The 19912-nt window shown below is 47.6% G+C and overlaps 1 protein-coding gene across 1 annotated transcript in view; it reads right to left on the reverse strand.

Annotated features, from left to right (window-relative positions):
* Positions 1–19530, reverse strand: part of LOC116268623 (m7GpppX diphosphatase-like) — a 39824-nt gene extending 20294 nt beyond the window's left edge. Inside the window, 2 exon segments of the mRNA XM_031653885.1 lie at positions 16345–16519; positions 18436–19530. Of these exon segments, the coding sequence (XP_031509745.1) occupies positions 16345–16519; positions 18436–18636 (376 nt within the window). The 5' untranslated portion in view covers positions 18637–19530.
* Positions 19531–19912: the final 382 nt, after the last annotated feature.

Consider the following 19912-nt stretch of genomic DNA (forward strand, 5'->3'; position numbering starts at 1 on the left):
AAATCATTATACACAATTGTCAGTTAAGGCCGGGCGCAGTGGCTCAAGCCTGTAATCCCAGCACTTTGGGAGGCCGAGACGGGTGGATCACGAGGTCAGGAGATTGAGACCATCCTGGCGAACACGGTGAAACCCCGTCTCTACTAAAAAATACAAAAAACTAGCCGGGCGAGGTGGCGGGCGCCTGTGGTCCCAGCTACTCGGGAGGCTGAGGCAGGAGAATGGCGTAAGCCCGGGAGGCGGAGCTTGCAGTGAGCCGAGATCGCGCCACTGCACTCCAGCCTGGGCGACAGAGCGAGACTCCGTCTCAAAAAAAAAAAAAAAAAAAAAAAAAAAATTGTCAGTTAAAATTTAAAAGTTATACTAAAAAAAAAATTTTTTTTGCTACTGCAATCTGCTATGTGAATACAATAAATAACTGTAGAAATACAACTTTAGGGCTGTGTGCAGTGGTTCACACCTGTAATCCCAGCACTTTGGGAGGCCAAGGCGGACGGATCACCTGAGGTCAGAAGTTCAGCCTGGCCAATATGGTGAAACCCCGTCTCTACAAAAACACAAAAAAATTAGTCAGGCATAGTGGCTCGCTTCTGTAATCCCAGATACTTGGGAGGTGGAGGCGGAAGAATCGCTTGAACCTGGGAGGTGGAGGTTGTGGTGAACCGAGACCACACCATTGCACTCCAGCCTGGGCGACAGAGCGAGACATCATCTCAAAAAACAAACAAACAAAACAAAAAAACAACTTTAGGGCCAGGTTTGGTGGCTCATGCCTATAATCCTAGCACTTTGGATCACCTGAGCCCAGGAGTTCGAGACCAGCCTGGGCAACATAGCAAAACCCTATCTCTACAAAAAATACAAAAATTAGCTGGCTGTGATAGGCCATGCCTGTAGTCCCAGCGACTCTGGAGGCTGAGGTGGTGGGAGGATCGCTTGAGCCTGGGAGGTCAAGGCTGCAATGAGCTGTGATCATGCCAGTGCACTCCAGCCTGGGTGACTGAGCAAGACCCTGTCTCAAAAACAAAAGAAAAGAAAGAAATGCAACTTTAATACATTTAGCATTGTTTGAATGCCTTACTTGGTCAAAGAACTTTTTGCATCACGTGTATTTTTTTTTTAATCATTAACGTATACCTGCTTTGAAAAATACATGCATCGGCTTGCATATATAACATTACAATGAAAATAAACACAATGTTTCTAAAGCTGAACTTTCTACTGCTCAAGGTAAAACAATAATTGTATTTTGAAAATTGTTTCCCAGATAAGAGGATTAAAAAGGTCTCTTGTAACTATTGGTAACAGTACAGAATCATCAAATTTGTAAACTGTGAATCACAAACTCAAGTTGGGTCCAGAGACATGGTGCAAGCGAGATATATTTTGAGACTTGAAACATCTGAAAATATATTTATTCTACTGTCACACATAGGAATTTGGTGGCTGGGTGTGGTGGCTCAACACTCTGGGAGGCTGAAACAGGGGAGAAATCTCTTGAGTCCAGGAGTTCGAGACCATGGCAAGACCCCATCTCTACAAAAAATAATACATTAGCCATGTGTGCTGGTACCTGCCTCTGGTCGCCACTACTCGGGAGACTGAAGTGGGAGAATCACTTGAACTCGGGAGTTTGAGGCTGCCATGAGCTATGACTGTACCACTGGACTCCAACCTGGCAACAAAGTAAGGCCTGTCTCAAAAATTGTTTTTTTCTCTTTGCTAAAGAATTTTAGGATAAGGCTGGGCGCGGTGGCTCACGCCTGTAATCCCAGCACTTTGGGAGGCCGAGGCGGGCGGATCACAAGGTCAGGAGATCGAGACCACAGTGAAACCCCGTCTCTACTAAAAATACAAAAAATTAGCCGGGCGCGGTGGCGGGCACCTGTAGTCCCAGCTACTCAGGAGGCTGAGGCAGGACAATGGCGTGAACCCGGGAGGCGGAGCTTGCAGTGAGCCAAGATCGCGCCACTGCACTCCAGCCTGGGCGACAGCGCGAGACTCCGTCTCAAAAAAAAAAAAAAAAAAAAAGAATTTTAGGATAGACTGGCCAACATGGTGAAACCCCGTCACTACTAAAAATACAAAAAATTAGTTGGGCGTGGTGGCACGCGCATGTAGTCCCAGCTACTCAGGAGGCTGAGGCAAGAGAATCACTTGAACCTTGGAGGCAGAGGTTGCAATGAGCTGAGATTGTGCCACTGTACTCCAGCCTGGGTGAGAGTGAGACTTCAGCTGAAAAAAAAAAAAAAAAAAAAAAAAAGAATGGCAGGAATGGCCGGGCGCGGTGGCTCATGCTTTGGGAGGCTAAGGTGGGCGGATCACGAGGTCGGGAGATGGAGACCATACTGGAGAACACAGTGAAACCCCGTCTCTACTAAAAATACAAAAAATTAGCCGGGCACGGTGGCGGGCACCTGTAGTCCCAGCTACTCGGGAGGCTGGGGCAGGAGAATGGTGTGAACCAGGAGGCGGAGCTTGCAGTGAGCAGAGATCGCACAAATGCACTCCTGCCTGGACGACAGAGCAAGACTCCGTCTCAAAAAAAAAGTGTGTATACATGCAACTGCATACCATATGCACACACAGAAAAGTCTGAAAGGACAGGCTGGGTGTGGTGGCTCACACCTGTAATCCCAGCACTTTGGGAGGCCAAGGTGAGCGGATCACTAGAGGTCAGCAGTTAGAGACCAGCCTGGCCAAGATGGTAAAACCCTGTCTCTACTAAAAATACAAAAATTAGCTGGGCATTGTGGGGGTGCCTGTAGTCTCAGCTATTTGGGAGGCAAAGGTAGGAGAGTCGTTTGAACCCAGGAGGCAGAGATTGTAGTGAGTCAAGACTGCCTCACTGCACTCCAGCCTGGGTGACACAGCAAGATTCCATTTCAAAAAAAAAAAAAAAAAAAAAAATCTGAAAGGACATACTCTGAGATGTTAAGAGCGATCAATCCTGGGTGATAGAGTTATATATATTTACGTATCACTTGTGTAACAAATATGTTAAAAGGAAGCTACCCCTTATAACTGAGCCCCAGAGATGTTACATAATTTGCCCAAGGACACACAGCTATTAATAGTGGCAGAGCTGAGATCTGAACCCAAGCAGTCTGGTTCCTCTATGCAGTACTCCCATATCCCAAAGGCCCATCCTCTTTTGGGCCGTTCCTAGGATGCCTGTGCTGGGGTCATGTTTTCCACAAGCAGCCCTATCAGATAGGAGAAGCATGACTAGTTCCAATTCTTCCTAGAGACACATAAACAGCTGTCAGCGAAACCAGAAGGCAAAATGAGGTGCCAGAGCAAGTGAGGTACAGACAGAGGGGTGCGGTCAGAGCATGCAGAGATGACGCTGCTCATGCTCTGCTTGTGTTCTCCACGATGCTTCCTGAGAAGCTCAGGGAAGGACAGTCCACTCCCCTGAGCTCTGGAGAGCCGTGTGAGGACAGCCGCACCATGGGATACTGTGGCCAAATGCCGCGGGATAGCAGGTTCTGGGGGGAGCTCAAGGGGACAGAAGAGGACCTTCTTCCAGACTGGCTCACAACTAGAAGCAATAGCTGTTTTGCCCTACATTTGTGGTACCATCCTGTACCCTACCATCACCCCCACCAAGTATGGCAGTGTTAGATTATGCGGTGGGAGGCATAAGGGGGGAAGTCCCAGAAGAGGGGCCTGGTGAAGTTCAGGGCAGCAGCTCTTCATCTACAGGATGTTCTAGCGGCCAGAATGATGATAGTGATGTCTCCAGCTGAAAAGCACCCCCTCTAGGCATATGTTCCTTCTCTCTGCAGCTCAGATGAGCAGGCTGATGTGCCCCAGACTAACACAGCTCTGACTTGTCCATCAAGACCCTGAGGATCTGCTGCAAGCCCTTCTCCAATAAATAAAGCCACCCTTTGTCCCCCATCTAGACACAAAAGCCCAACTGCTCTCAGAGGTGGGAGGCAGAGCTATCTAGAGGAAAGTTAAGAGCAGCTGCCTCTCTGCTCCCTGCCAAAGCTAGCTTAGCCAAATCCCCAGGAAAATGCTGCTGCACATGAAACATGAAAACACAAACCACAGACAGTCTGCTCTCCTTCCCATACACATGTTCAAACAAGACTGCTTTCCAGCCGTTGCTGATGGCTTCTACAGGATGAGCTCATCTCTATGGCTCGGTCTGTGGCTTTTGCTTCCCCTTCACTCGGAGGAGCCAGCTTAACTTATTTAACCCAGATGTGCAGGCCCAGCAGCACTGAGAAGAAGCAACAGCAATGCATGATCTGAGTTGAAGCCCACCCGCCATGTCCTCTCCACAAGAGCCAGGCAGAGCCAGCCGGTGATGGGTCAGATAACCGGGCTTCGCAAGGCATGCCAGAGAAGGCCTGAAAGAACGAGAGGCTGGTGGGAGGCTCTCCTGGATCTGTTTTCTCTTTCCTCCTCTGTGGGATGTCCCCTGGCTGGGTGACACTCTCCTCAGCCCTGGCTGCATGGTAACCGGGAGACTAGGCCAGAGGGTGGAGGGAAGGCTGGCTGCCGTGGATCTTAAGTCATCCTCTGGCCCCAGGCCAAGCAAGGCAGGGTGTTCTCTGTCCTACACTACAGAGATACTGGAAGTGCTCAAGTGAAGCCCAAAGAGACCTCCACGTCAAGGATAAACACGGCTGAAGGGTGTGGTCAGGATCCTACTGGAAACTTCAACCACTCCACAGCAAGCCTCTAACCACTAATTACCTGTCTCTAGGAAAGCACAGAACTGCTATTAGAGACAGAGGAGAGGCAGACGCTGACTTTAGCAAGACCCTGGATCTGACAGGCTTCTTGTACAAACCCTCAGCTCCTTCCCTCCCCATCTTGCTAGTCCTCTGAAGTCCAGAAAGCAGAGAGGGGAGGGAGGCAACAGGACCTGATGGCAAAACCCCAGGGTCTCCTGGCCCACAAGCAAATTTGGTAACTCCAAACGCAGCCCTGGGGTGGCAGGAGAGCCCTCGGTTACAATGGATAGAGAGTGGGAAATGCTACTTCAGGATGGCTGTGGGGCTAATGGCACTCTGCAAAGCTCCACGTGAATAGGAAGAGCAAGAGCTGATATGCAATGCATCAGGGAGCTATGAAATGACAGACTTGGCCTTAGAGTTGCAAGCCCCCCACTTCCCCACACACAGAAAGAAACGACGCTGGGGTTGAGCGGACCAGACCACAATAAGAGCTGTAGGCTGAACACTCCAAAATATGGCCTCTCTCGACTTCCTGCCTGAAGGCATGTCTTAAGTTCACTCTGAAAGGGGCACGGGTACCAAGTCTCAATGTTTGTCACTGGACATGCCATACTGTGCTTCATTGTAAAATAGGAGTGAGCGCCTGTGAATCACCAGCCATTGAAAGAAACTAGCAGCCTGAATAACGATGACCAAGATAAACAACCAGATCCCAGAGGAAATAAAATAATTTGAGGGTCAGGAGATAATTTTAAAAATAATTCTAATTAGTGTGCCAGAGAGATTCAACACAATTTGGCCTCTATAAAAAAAAAAGGAGCAAAATGCTATGAGAATGAAATAATCAGAGAACCAGAGAGAGGAGAATTTGAAATATGACTGTCAAATTAACACCTTCACTAGAAGGTCTAGAAGACAAAATGCAGACAATCTACCAGATTACAAGAAAGAGGCCAGGTACAGTGGGTCACACCTATAATCCTGGCACTTTGGGAGGCTGAGGCACGTGCCTGTAGTTCCAACTACCCAGGAGGCTGAAGTTGGAGGACTGCTTGAGCTCAGGAGGTCAAGGCTGCAGTGAACCATGATTCTGCCACTACACTCCAACCTGGGTACAGAGCAAGACCCTGACTCTTAAAAAAAAGAGAAAAGAAAACCAGTAAAACCAGTTAGCAGTGTTTACATGATTGAGGCCATATTAATATGCATTCTCAACCACAGTGCTAAGGTTTTAGTTTTTTCCCCACCTGCCCAGTGTATAATCTCCATGCCACTCAAAGGACAGTGCTTTTTTTTCCTTTGAGACAGTCTCACTCTGTTGTCTAGACTGGAGTACAGTGGTACATCTTGGCTCACTGCAACCTCCACCTCCTGGGTTCAAGCGATTCTCCTGCCTCAGCCTCCGGAGTAGCTGGGATTACAGGTACCCGCCACCACACCAGGCCAATTTTTGTATTTTTAGTAGAAACAGGGTTTCATCGTGTTGGCCAGGTTGGTCTTGAACTCCTGTCCTCAAGTGATCCGCCCACCTTGTCCTCTCAAAGTGCTGGGATTATAGATATGAGTCACCACGCCTGGTTGGAGAGTGCTTTTGATGTCCAGGTTGAGTGGATTCTCTTTTCTTGCATTCTAACAGTCCTTCAAATCATGCTACTTTTTAGTTTGTTTCATATTTGAACCAGTTTTATTAGCTTTTACTTTTTCATGGAGTTTTTAGTTGCCTCTTTTTTCATTGTAGTTAAAAGAATAATGCACCTTTACTTTGCTCTTGAAATTATCCAGTTTGATAATCCATTACATCAAGCTTGTCCAGCCCGCAGCCCAGGACAGCTTTGAATGCGGCCCAACACAAATTTATAAACTTTCTTAAAACATCAGATTTTTTTCGTGGTTTCTTTTTTTTTAAGTTCATCAGTTATTGTTAGTGTTAGTATATTCCAGGTAAAGCCCAAGACAGTTCTTCCAGTGTGGCCCAGGGAAGCGAGAAGATTGGACACCCCTGCATTACATCATATCTCCTTCCTTGTTGGTAACATTGTTTCCAGAAAGCTCTTTCCTGCTTCTCCAATCTGAACAGGTGATTCATTAAGCAAGTTGTTCAGGTATCAATCTGAGACTTCCTTTTGCAACTTTGTAGGTTAGATGTTTTCTGGATTCTACATCTTTTTCTTTCTTGTTTTACTCTCTTGATTAGCTAAAGTACATTCTTTTTTTTTTTTTTCTTGTTTGTTTTGAGACAGAGTCTCACTCTGTTGCTCAGGCTGGAGTGCTGTGGCGTGATTTCAGCTCACTGCAACCTCCACCTCCCGGGTTCAAGCCATTCTCCTGCCTCAGCTTCCGAGTAGCTGGGATTACAGATGCCTGCCACCACGCCCAGCTAATTTTTTGCTTTTTTAGTAGAGAAAGGGTTTCACCTTGTTGGCCAGGCTGGTCTGGAACTCCTGACCTCAAGTGATCCGCCTGCCTCGGCCTCCCAAATTGCTGGAATTACAGGCATGAGCTACTGCACCCGGCTCAGAAATATTCTTTTTATTTTTTAACTTTTATTTTAGGTTAAAGGGTACATGTAAAGCTTTGTTTACAGGTAAACTGTCTCACAGGGGTTTGGCATAGAAACTATTTCATCACCCAGGTAATAAGCATAACACCTGATAGTGAGTTTTTTGATCCTCCCACTCCTCCAACCCTCCACTGTCAAGTGGGCATTTAGGTTGATTCCATGTCTTTGCTATCATGAATAGTTCTACAATGAACATATATGTGCATGTGTCTTTACGGTAGAGCAATTTTTTAAAATTTCTTATTTTTTTACTTCAATAGGTTTTTTGGAAACAGGTAGGAACTTACACAAATAAATTTTTTAGTGGTGATTTCTGAGATTCTGATGCACGCATCACCTAAGCAGTGTACATTGTACCTACTGTGTAGTCTTTTATCCCTCACCACTCCCCACCCTTTCCCTTAAGTCCCATGTATCATTCTTATGCCTTTCATCCTGATAGTTTAGCTCTCGCATATGAATGAGAACATACAATGTTTGGTTTTCCATTCCTGAGTTATTTCACTTAGAATAATATTCTCCAATTCCATCCAGATTGCTGCAAATGCCATTATTTCATTCCTTTTTATGGCTGAGTAGTATTCCATGGTATTATATACACCACATTTTCTTTATCTACTTGTTGATTGACGGACATTTGGGTTGGTTCCATATTTTTGCAGTTGCAAGTTGTGCTGCTATACACACGCAAGTGCAAATTGTCTTTTTCATATAATGACTTCTGTTCCTCTGGGTAGATACCTAGTAGTGGGACTGCTGGATCAAACAGTAGATCTACTTTTAGTTCTTTAAGGAATCTCCACACTGTTTCCCTTAATGGTTGTACTAGTTTCCATTCTCACCAACACTGTAGAAGTGTTCCCTTTTCACTGCATGCATACACACCAACATCTAGACTGGATAAAGAAATGTGGTACATATACACCATGGAATACTATACAGCCATAAGAAAGTGAGATTATGTCGTTTGCTGCAACATGGATGGAGCTGGAGGCCATTATCCTAAGCCAACTAAGGCAGGAACAGAAAACCAAATATGTGTGTTCTTTTTTTTTTTTGAGACGGAGTCTCGCTCTGTCGCCCAGGCTGGAGTGCAGCGGCCGGATCTCAGCTCACTGCAAGTTCCGCCTCCCGGGTTCACGCCATTCTCCTGCCTCAGCCTCCCAAGTAGCTGGGATTACAGGCGCCCGCCACCTCGCCCGGCTAGTTTTTTGGTATTTTTTAGTAGAGACGGGGTTTCACCGGGTTAGCCAGGATGGTCTCGATCTCCTGACCTTGTGATCCACCCGTCTCGGCCTCCCAAAGTGCTGGGATTACAGGCTTGAGCCACCGCGCCCGGCCTGTGTGTTCTTATTTATAAGTGGGAGCTAAACATTGAGGACATATGGACACAAAGAAGAGAACAACAATCATTGGGGAGAAAAGGGGCTGGCTCAGTCATCCCCACACCCCAGAGAAGGAGAAGCATGCAGAAATGAAAGTCCACAAATGCCCAAAACCTAGAAGTAGGAGGCTGAAACCGAATACCTTCACTTTCAGAACTGTGACTGAAAACCATACTTCAGAATGAGGATGGAGCCCTTGAAATTCATGGGATGATTTTTCTAGTCTATCTAAGGACCTGCCAATTTGTCTTAACTTTCAACTGTGAAATACATTGCACATATAAAACATGGGTGTGTGTGTATATAAAATATGTACCACTTAAAGACCTAAGTAAAATAAAAAGAATACATATGCTCAGAACACACAATCCAAGAAACAGAAAATAACCAGAAATTTTAACATCCTCTCTGTCCTGCCCCACCCCGACCAGGGATAATCACCTCCCTGACTAGGGGGTTAATCGTTTCCTTTTTGTCCTCATAGTCTTATTACACGTGTATGCATCCCTAAGCAGTATATTGTTCAGTTCTGCTTGTCTTTCAACTTCGTACCATTTGAATCACACCATGTGTATTCTGTGTCTTGCTTTTCTTGCCCTACATGGTGAGATTTATCCTTCATTGGTACAGGCAGCTGTAGTTCATTTTCGCTACTATAGAGAGGCACTGTAGGGCTATACCTCGGTTTATCTACCTACTCTACTGTTGTTTCTAGTTTGTTCTATCATTAACAATGCTACCAAGCAAACTCTTTGGAGAATGGCCTGTCTTTTAAAATGCTCCTTCCAAACAAGTCCTCACCCCTCCCTCAGGAGGTCTGGGTTTTGCCTCTGCAAATAGCACAGGGCGGAAAACCCTGGCCTGTGGCTACAGTACCGGGAGTTCTCTGCAACCAGAGACATGATTCCCAGGATCCCATCCCTCTGCTCCCCGCCCTGGCCTCACTCACAAATGCCTGTCTCCTCTTCTGAACTTGAGATTCTACCTCCTGGTTTACAAGGGGAAACAATTGGCCTTTTAAGAGGTAGCCGGGATTTCTGAGTCACACCCCTCTCCCTGCTATCTCCCCAGGTAAAAGAGAACAGACCGCAATGAAAGAGCTCCATTGACAGGCGGCAGGGTGACAGCTATGATAGAAACGAGATGCAGGCCCTGCCCCGCCTAGAGGGTCAGAGGAAGCTCTCAGATGCCAGCCTTCAGGCCACTGGCTCCAGACATGTGCCACACAGCAACAGGAACAAGAAAGGAAACCTACCCATGGGCAAAGCCAGTCACTTTTCCATCTTATATATATTATTCCATTTAAAGCTCACATAAATGGACAGTTAGAAAAAAATTATAGGCAACACCATAATTACACTGATTGGATGCAAACCATATGCAGCTACTGTGCCACATGCTCTATACGCCTTCTCTTAATGGGTCCCAATCCAGGACAGTGGCCATGAAGGCAATTTAGGGGATTAAGACCAGCATTTTAAAAAAGGAAACCAGCTGGGTGTGGTGGCTCACTCCTGTAATCCCAGCACTCTGAGTGGCCAAAGCAGGCGGATCACCTGAGATCAGGAGTTTGAGACTAGCCTGGCCAATGTGGTGAAACCCCGTCTCTATTAAAAATACAAAAAAAATAGCTGGGCGTGGTGGCGGGTGCCTGTAGTCCCAGCTACTCAGGAGGATGAGGCAGGAGAATGGCTTGAACCCAGGAGGCGGAGGTTGCAGTGAGCTGAGATCACACCACTGCACTCCAGCCTGGGCAAGAGAGAGAGAGATTCTGCCTCAAAAATAAATGAATAATTGTAAAAATTAAAAAATAAAAAAGGAAACCAGTAAGACTGAAACTAGATAGAAAATACTAGACAGTATGTCATAGTGGATGGGTAAGTATTGTTTAAAGTTTCACTTCTGGCCAGGTGCAGTGGCTCACACCTGAAATCCCAGCACTTTGGGAGGCCGAGGCAGGCGGATCACCTGAGGTGGCAGGAGTTCGAGACCAGCCTGGCCAACATGGTAAAACCCCGTCTCCACTAAAAATACAAAAATTAGCCGGGCGTGGTGGCAGTTGTCTATAATCCCAGCTACTCGGGAGGCTGAGGCTGGAGAATCACTCGAACCCGGGAGGCGGAGGTTGCAGTGAGCCAAGATTGCGCCATTTCACTCTAGCCTGGATGACAAGAGCGAAACTCCTTTCAAAAACAAACGAACAAACTAAATAAATAAATAAAGTTTCACTTCTGTTCATGTCTGTTAGTCCATGTGTAATAGACCATAAAGTGAAACGTATCTCTCCCTGCGGGTGGTGGCTAAAGAGCGTTGTGAAAACTTCCTTACCTGTTTCGTAACTGTCCTACTGAGGTAAGTTCAGTTTCTAACCTAATTGAACAGAGAAAATAACTGAAGCTACTTCTCCAACTTCATCTGTAGTACACACCACTGCCACCATCCCACCCCATCACTCCTGACATAACAGCCTCATTTCTGTTCTTCTTTCCTTCCCCAGAACACGTGCTGTTCCTCAGCCCAGAGTGTTCTCCCCTCTTTGCACGGCTGGCTTTCTTCCCATCCTTCAGGTCTCAGCCTGGGCGTCATCTCCACTGCAGAGAGCCCTCCTAGAGCCCTGGTTTGAGTAGGCTCTCTCCTGCTCATGGCCACTCAGACATCTGCTTCCTGGTTTGCTGTCTGCCTTCCCCACTAGAACTGCAGAGACAGGGAGACATTGCTTATCTTCACCAACACAGGCCTCGCTTCTACTAGAGGAGCTGGCACATAGCAGACACTTCACATGTGTTAGGTGAATAAAGAAATGTCCCAGGTCCTCATGGTTAGCAAATGGCAAAGGCAGGATTCACACCCAGGTCTGTCTGACGTGAGGCTTGTTCTCAGCACTGGCGCTGTGCTAAAACTCAGAAACAGCACGTTGCTGCCCCAGTGCACACCATGCGAAAGCATGAGTGCCCCAGCATGACTAACTCCTAAAGCCTGTGCTCTCTCCGTTATGTCACTGGAACAGACATTGCAGCTGGCAGGATGAGTGGCTCACAGGAGCTGAGAACGTGGAGGGGATAAATGAATGAGGAGACTGCAAAACCTCCAGACTTGAAGAGAAAAAGAAAGCTGCCAGTGACCAGAGAAATACCAGAAAAAAACCAGTTGAGCCCATGATTTCCACTGTGGCCAGCTCAGAAATGAGGGGTGGGGGCTCCCCTAGGCAAACAGTATTCTAGAAAGGAGATCTAGAGAAGCAGCCAAAGACTTAGCAGAAAAACTCAAAGGAGCAACCATGCAGGGGGGCAGAGGGCTGAGGCTGCAGGACTGCACATTCAGGGCCCTTGGGGTGCGCAGCGTTGATTGACTCCAAGGCTGGGACTGGAGAGGGAGGTCCCAGGCGCTGACTTAGCTGGCCTTCCCACAGAGGGGACAGCTGGAGTGGCCACAGGACTATTTTGGCAATGCTGCCACCTTGTGGCTGTGGAATGCCCAGCCCACAGGAAAAAAAAATCTACACAGGTCAGTCTGTGGGTTCATTCTTCACTTATTGAAAGCACCTAATACGGGTGACATGGCTCCAACCTTCAAGGACCTCACTCCTTATATCCAGGCAGTGACCAAACTCTCTGCTTTTCACCACTGTGTCTCCACCCCCGACCCCAAACAAGACTGTGAGGACAAGGATGGTATCTTACTCATCTCTGAAGCTACGGTGCGCGGCATAGGGCCTGGCACATGAGACTAATAATAGCAGCTACTACTTAATACGTGCTCAGTGCTTTTAAGTACATTAGTGCATCGGATTCGTGAATTGCAACTATGAGACCTCCAAATGGAGATATCAAGGAGAGGTTTATTTCAATACGAGCCTGGAGTTCTTAGAGAGGTCAGGGATGGGGAAATAAAGGTGGGCGGCGGAGGCACACAGATGGTGTTTTTTAAAAGACTAGTGCCTCTCAAAGTTTTACGTGCTTATGGCTCACCAGGGAGTTGTGCTAAAACGCAGACTCCAATGACTCTGTACTCTGAAACAGAGCGGAAATTCTGTTTCTACCAGCCTCCCAGGTGGTGCCAATACTGCTGGTTCACAAACCACACTTTGAGTGGTAAAAATCTGGAACAGAGGTTAACAAACGATGGCCAGCTGGGCCTCTATTTGTACAATCGGCAAACCAAGAGTGATATTTTCATTTTCACAGGGGTTGAGAAAAAGAAGAAGGAAGGAGAAGGCGGAAAAGGCAGAAGAAGGAGTTGGGGAGACCATTTGTGCCTCACAAGGCCTAAAATAGTCACTCTGGTTTTCGACAGAAAAAGTTTGCCAACCCTGACCTTGAATATCACCCAGGGAAAAGGCATGCAGCTAAACAAGGGAGCAACTGGGCCCTGAAGCAAACCGCTGTGACTTCCAAATCCCCATCCCCAGTTTTGGTAGGAAAAGCAGGAGTGCAAGGCACCACATGTACAGTCGGCCCTCTGTATTGTGGGTTCCATATCTGCGGATTCAATCAAATGAAGATTACAAATACTTTAAAAAAGAAGGACATTGCGTCTATACTGAACATGTACAGACTTTTCTTGTCATTATTACCTAAAAAACATGGTATAACAACTATTTACATAGCATTTACATTGTAGCAGGTAGTTAAGTAACCCAGAGATGATTTAAAGTATATGGGAGGATGTGCTTAGGGTACATGCAAATACTACACCATTTTATATCAGGGACTTGAGCATCCATAGATTTTAGTATCTGAGGAGGGTCCTGGAATCAATCCCCAGTGGATACTGAGGGATGACTTATATGCCAAGAAGGCAGGAAGGCCAGGGGCAGTGGCTCACACCTGTAATCCCAGCACTTTGGATCACCTGAGGTCAGGAGTTCGTGACCAGCCTGGCCAACATGGTGAAATCCCATCTCTACTAAAAATACAAAAATTAGCTGGGCATGGTGGCGTGCACCTGTAAATTCCAGCTACTCAGGAGGCTGAGGTAGGAGAATCACTTGAACCTGGGAGGCGAAGGTTGCAGTGAGCCGAGAACGCGCCATTGTACTCCAGCCTGAGCAACAAGAGTGAAACTCCATCTCAAAAAAAAAAAAAGAAGGCAGGAAAAAGTGAACTAACATCTGAGGCTCCCAGGTGGGTGGGGGTGGCCCTGGGGAAACGGTTATGGAGACACCTGGGGTTCTGAGTGGGAACAAGGACTTGTGGTGGGCCAATAACGCACTGCCTCTTTCAGTGCTTATCTTGGAAAAGACAATAGAAACAGAAGGAGCGGGCAGGGACTACCTCCACTTGTGTGCAGTGCCACAGAAGAACTGGGAAAATAAAAAGGAGAGCCTGTGAATTCCACAGGGTACATCTGTGGGGCAGAACCTTCTGAATTTTGGCCAAGGGTGGGGAAGGTAGGTAGAGGGATTTCGGAAGGTGAGGGAAAGGGTGTGGCAGTAAAATAACAGCCTCAGACCCTGTAATGTGGGGGCCACCCCAAGTTGTGTTTGGCCACAGTGCCTTCTGTCATGCTTCTGCCGCCCTGTGCTGAGGAATACATTTGCTTAAATGTCAATGCCTGAGAAAGTAAATACAGCTGTCCATTTCCATCAACTTGTACCAATTAATCTGGCTTTTGCTCAATGGAAGACAAGGCTGTTTTGCATTAAGTCATGAAAGGTTTGCTTGTCTCACCATCAAGTGTTCACATATATTTCCAAAGGACAATAATAGCACCCATTCATGGAGGGCAGAAAAGAATATCTAACAAAAGACTGTGGGGCAGGATATCTGTAAAGCCAGACTGCTATTAAATGCTGGAGGGCAAACAAAGAGACAGAAGGATATGACAAAGTCACCATGTGCTGTAAAACAGATTCCAGAATTTGCTGGTTGGAAGGAATCTTTAAGGTCAACCAGTCTCCCTCATGTTTCTAACAAAGCTGCCTACAAAATCTAACCATCTTGAGAAAAAATGCCCATGTCACACCTGGCTTTTGGCATGGAATATTCTTTTTAATAAATTAAGAAATGTTTGCAATGAAAAACAAATCTCTGCCTTTTAACCCATGAATTCCTGCTCTTCTCTCCATCCCCCTTGATCACACTAGTTGTCTCTCCCACCAGAAAGTAGGTTCCTTCAGGGAAGTGACTGATTTTTGCAGCACCTGACACGCTGGCCGGCCCACAGAATGAGTATGGTGAGCAAGACCCCAGTCTACTGAAAAGCCTTAGCTTTCCTGCCACCTACTGGCTGTGTGACTTTGGACAAGTTATTTAACCTTTCAAAAGCCAGTTTCCTGACTTGTAAAGTCCTCTCACAAGAGGGCTGTTTTGAGGATTAACTGCATTAATACATGTAGATTACTTGGAATGCTGACTGGCACAATAGTAAGGATTTCCTAAGTGTTGACAATTTTTTTTTTTTTTTTTTTTTTTGAGATGGAGTCTCGCTCTGTCGCCCAGGCTGCAGTGCAGTGGTGCAATCTCAGCTCACTGCAAGCTCCGCCTCCCAGGTTCACGCCATTCTCCTGCCTCAGCCTCCCGAGTAGCTGGGACTACAGGCGCCTGCCACCTCGCCCAGCTAGTTTTTTGTATTTTTTAGTAGAGACGGGGTTTCACCGTGTTAGCCAGGATGGTCTCGATCTCCTGACCTCGTGATCGGCCCGTCTCGGCCTCCCAAAGTGCTGGGATTATAGGCTTGAGCCACCGCGCCCGGCCAAGTGTTGACAATTTTTATCATTCAATTAGTAGATTAATCTATTATTCTGGCCAGGCACGGTGGCTCACACCTGTAATCCCAGCACTTTGGGAGGCCAAGATGGGTGGATCACAAGGTCAGAAGTTCAAGACCAGACTGGCCATGATGAAAACCCCCGTCTCTACTAAAAACACAAAAATTAGCCGGGTGTGGTGGCAGGCGCCTGTAATCCCAGCTACTTGGGAGGCCAAGGCAGGAGAATTGCTTGAACCTGTGAGGCGGAGGTTGCAGTGAGCTGAGATCACGCCATTGCACTCCAGCCTGGGTGACAGAGCAAGACTCCATTTAAAAAAAAGAAAAAAAATCTATTATTCTGTCCCATGAATCACACTCTCTCCCTAAAACATACTACACTAGAACAAGGTTTCTCTTTTTTTTTTTTTTTTTGAGACAGGGTTTTGCTCTGTCACCCAGGCTGGAGTGCAGTGGCGCAATCTCGGCTCACTGCAACCTCTGCCTCCTGGGTTCAAGCGAGTCTCCCACCTCAGCCTCCCAAGTAGCTGGGATTACAGATGAGCACCACCACCCTGGCTAAATTTTGTATTTTTAGTAGAGATGAGGTTTCACCATGTTGGCTAAGAGTCTGGTCTTGAACTCCTGACCTCAGGTGATCTGCCTGCCTTGGCCTCCCAAAGTGCTGGGATTACAGGCAAAGGCCACCGCGCCTGGCCAGGTTTCTGAGTTTCAGCACTATTGACATTACTTTGCTGTGGGAGCCTGTCCTGTATATTGTAAGGTGTTTAGCAGCATTCTTGGTCTCCACCCACTAGATGCCAGAAGTAACACCCCACCACCACCCCCCATTCTGACAACCAAAAATGTCTTCACCTATGGCCAAATGTCCACTAGGGAGGAAATCTCTCTATTGTACTAGAATATGCAAATAGAAAGTCTGGTCACTATACCACCTAATTTCCCACCATCCCATTCTCCCTCCATACAGCCACCTTGGCCACCTCTTGCTCACCACTCAGTTGTCTTGGAGGGAACAAGTGATAGGTGCTGTAGATATCGTTGGAGAACTGCAACTGGAGCTCAGGGCTGCCTGTCAGGAGCTGAGCCACCTGTTCCACCTGAAATGGTGTCTTCTCCAGGATCACAACGGCATCCTCTCCATCCCCATCCCCAGAGGACTCATTCACCTGTGGGTAGAGGCATCATCAGTGGGCTCAAGGGCAGAACCACAATGAGACTGTGGAGAGCAGAGACAGAAGCTCCCAGGGCCTTTGAAATCAACTTTGAAAGTACTTGGGATTTCCTTCCCTGAAGTTTTCCTTCTGGGAAGTCTAGCCAATGGCATTCACATTTCTTTTCTCAGAGAAGGCATCTCTCTTTTTTTTTGAGATGGAGTCTTGCTCTGTCACCCAGGCTGGAGTGCAATGGCGCAATCTCGGCTCACTGCAACCTCCACCTCCCGGGTTCAAGCAATTCTCCTGCCACAGCCTCCCAAGTAGCTGGGATTACAAGCACATGTCACCACACCTGGCTAATTTTTGTATTTTTAGTAGAGACAGGGTTTCATCATGTTGGCCAGGCTGGTCTTGAACCCCCGACCTCAAATGATCCGCCTGCCTCGGCCTCCCAAAGTGCTGGGATTACAGGCGTGAGCCACCGTGCCCAGACAGAGAAGGCATCTCCACACAAATCCTTGTGGCAGCTCTCACACCTTTCTTCCCCAGAATACAAGGCTTCTCAGTTGTCTTCCATTTTAGGCTTACAAGACTTCTGTCAAGTTCTCCCCATTTCAGAAGAAAAGATGAAAAACAGATCTTGAGTGACTTGCCCAAAGTCACACGAACAGTCAGCACTGAAACAGAAACTAGAACCTGGGTCTCCCAAGTGACTCCTAGCTCGAAAGCTCTCATGGCTAACACCTTCAACAGGTGCTGCACACTGAGGACAGCTGGGCTGAGAAAACCAGACAGAGCCTCATACAAAAAATAAATAAATAAAAAATAAGGCTGGGCGCGGTGGCTCACGCCTATAATCCCAGCACTTTGGGAGGCAGAGGCAGGCGGATCACCTGAGGTCAGGAGTTCGAGACCAGCCTGGCCAACATGGGGAAACCCCGTCGCTACTAAAAATACAAAAATTAGCTGGGCATGGTGGCGGGCGCCTGTAATCCCATCTACTCGGGAGGCTGAGGCAGGGAGAATCGTTTGAACTCGGGAGATGGAGGTTGCAGTGATCACACCACTGCTCTCTAGCCTGGGCGACAGAGAGAAGAGACTCCGTCTCAAAATAAATAAATAAAAACAACAACAACAACAACAAAAAACCAAATACAGACGCATGGAAGCCTAGGCCAAGGTTCCCTGATCCTCCCAAAGGTGAGAGTTCCTGCTAGTAGTTCTGGGGAACCCCCATACCTGCCCTGGCTAGGCCTCCTCACTAGTTCCTGGAATGGTCTCCATCTCTCCTCAGCCCCTGCCAGACTGCTGAGCACGCTGGTATTGGAGCAAGTTGTATCTGTCTCGCCAGAAATATTCCGTAGTCCTGAAGATCAGGGATGGTAACTTTCATCTCCACATCCTCAGGACCGAGGTTAGTGTCTGGCATGCTTGAAAGCGCGTGTGTAGAACTCAATTAACAATTATAATATATTGTTCTCTGTTGTTCTCCTGTTAGGGCCGAAGTCGTGTAAGGCAGAGATCACATCTCCTACAGTCTCATGGACTGAGGGACATGTTTCCAGCAACAGGGATGAGCAAGACATCTAACATTTACTGGGTTCCTAGTCCCTATACACATAAATGGATGATGAACGGCTTGGGGAATGTAACATGTGATCTTTAATCTACAATACACTCTCCTAGTAGATATTTCTAGTGAAAGAGACATTAGAAAAATTAGAGCTAGACGTGTTCATTGTCTTAATTTCAAGGGCAATCTTGCCGCCTTTTACCGCCCCTCTATGCATTCTAGTGGCGCACTCCCACCTCCCCCGGGTGATAATGATTGGTATTTTCCGGCCGAGATCCGAAAAAAAAAATCCGCCTCCGAGGCGATGATTGGTTCACCGCTTCCCGCATCCCGCCTCAGGGTTGCCTCCTGGTACCTTCCCGTGTAGGAAAATGATTTTGTCCCGCGCAGACTCCCTCAGCACTTTCTGCACTCTGAAGCCCGAGAATGGTAAGCGGACAGGAGCACAGGTACCATTTCCAACTCCTGCCTCCTTTTCTTCTGTGCTGGCGGCGTGGGCCTCCTCCACGGCCAATTCACGCTTTCTCTTGCCGAGGTGAGGGGCTGCGTCCGCCATGCTGCCCGGAAGGCGCCGTGCGCCTGCGCGCCCTGCGCCGGCCCCGCCCCTCGCCCGAGCCTAGCGGCCTGGCTGGGCTGCTAACTCCCGGCGTACGCTGCTCTGGCGCCCGTTCCTGTGGGCTGCGTGCGGCGCAAAGCGGAGCCCGCTGACCTGTCCCAGGGCGCGCCTTTCAACCAAGTTACTGCCTTTGGCCCCGTTGTGGTGCTGGCCGGCCCTCAGGGAAGGGAAAAGAAGGTTGAGAGTCCCGAAAGCGGCGGGCTAGAGGTGGCTGCGCAGTGAAGAGGGACCCCCAGGCCCGCGCCCCAGGGTGGGAGCCGAAGACCCCCTTGGGCCACGGGAGTGTTGGAGGCCTTGTTTGAATACTGACATTTTAATCATGGTTTCACCGACGTTGACCAATTATAAGGGAAGCAACGTTTCTGACGCAAATCCGTGAACCCATTTTATTCCTTGGTCGATTTTTTATACCGAGTATTTAGGTCATTTCCATTTTTCTTCCATTTTAATTACTTTGCAGAAATTTTCGTCGTGCTCAGTTTTTTACTTTGTAGACTCAGCACTTTTCCGCTGACAAGAAAGGTAAACGAATAGGGCCAGAAGAACCATTTCCATCACCCACTTATTTCCGGGCTGGAGGCATCCCCTGCCTCTCTCTCTGGTTGGCCTGTATTTCTGCCCCGCTACCCGGGGTTATGATTTGCAGTATGATTCGTCTCCCAGGGTTTCGTTTCTCTTTTTTTTTGCTGTATGAAATTATTACTTGTAACTTCTGCTGTTGAGGGTTTCTTTAGTGACCATTGTTTCTGGTTAGCCCGTTTTTCGCTGGTGTTATTTAACAGATCTAAATTTTGTCAAGAGTTGGTGCTTACGGCCGGGCGTGGTGGTTCACGCCTGTAATCTCAGCCCCTTGAAAGGTCGAGGTGGGCGGATCACGAGGTTAAGATAGCGAGACCATCCTGGCCAACATGGTGAAACCCTGTCTCTACTAAAAATACAAAAATTTAAAAATTACCCGGGCGTGGTGGCCGGCCCCTGTAGTCCCAGCCTCGCAGAGGCGGAGGCGGGAGAATCGCTTGAACGCGGGAGGCGGAGTGTTGCAGTGAGCCCAGATAGCACCACTGCACGCCAGCCTGGCGACAGAGCAAGACTCCGTCTCAAAAACAAAAAAAAAAAAGAGTTACATCGTTTAAGTCAGCCACACATTATTTTTGCCAGTGATTTGAGTTTAGGTTTTGAGACAGATCTAATGGGACAGTTTTTGCCATTTTCAACA

This window comes from Papio anubis, chromosome 12 (assembly GCF_008728515.1).
Source record: "Papio anubis isolate 15944 chromosome 12, Panubis1.0, whole genome shotgun sequence".
Taxonomy (NCBI): domain Eukaryota; kingdom Metazoa; phylum Chordata; class Mammalia; order Primates; family Cercopithecidae; genus Papio; species Papio anubis.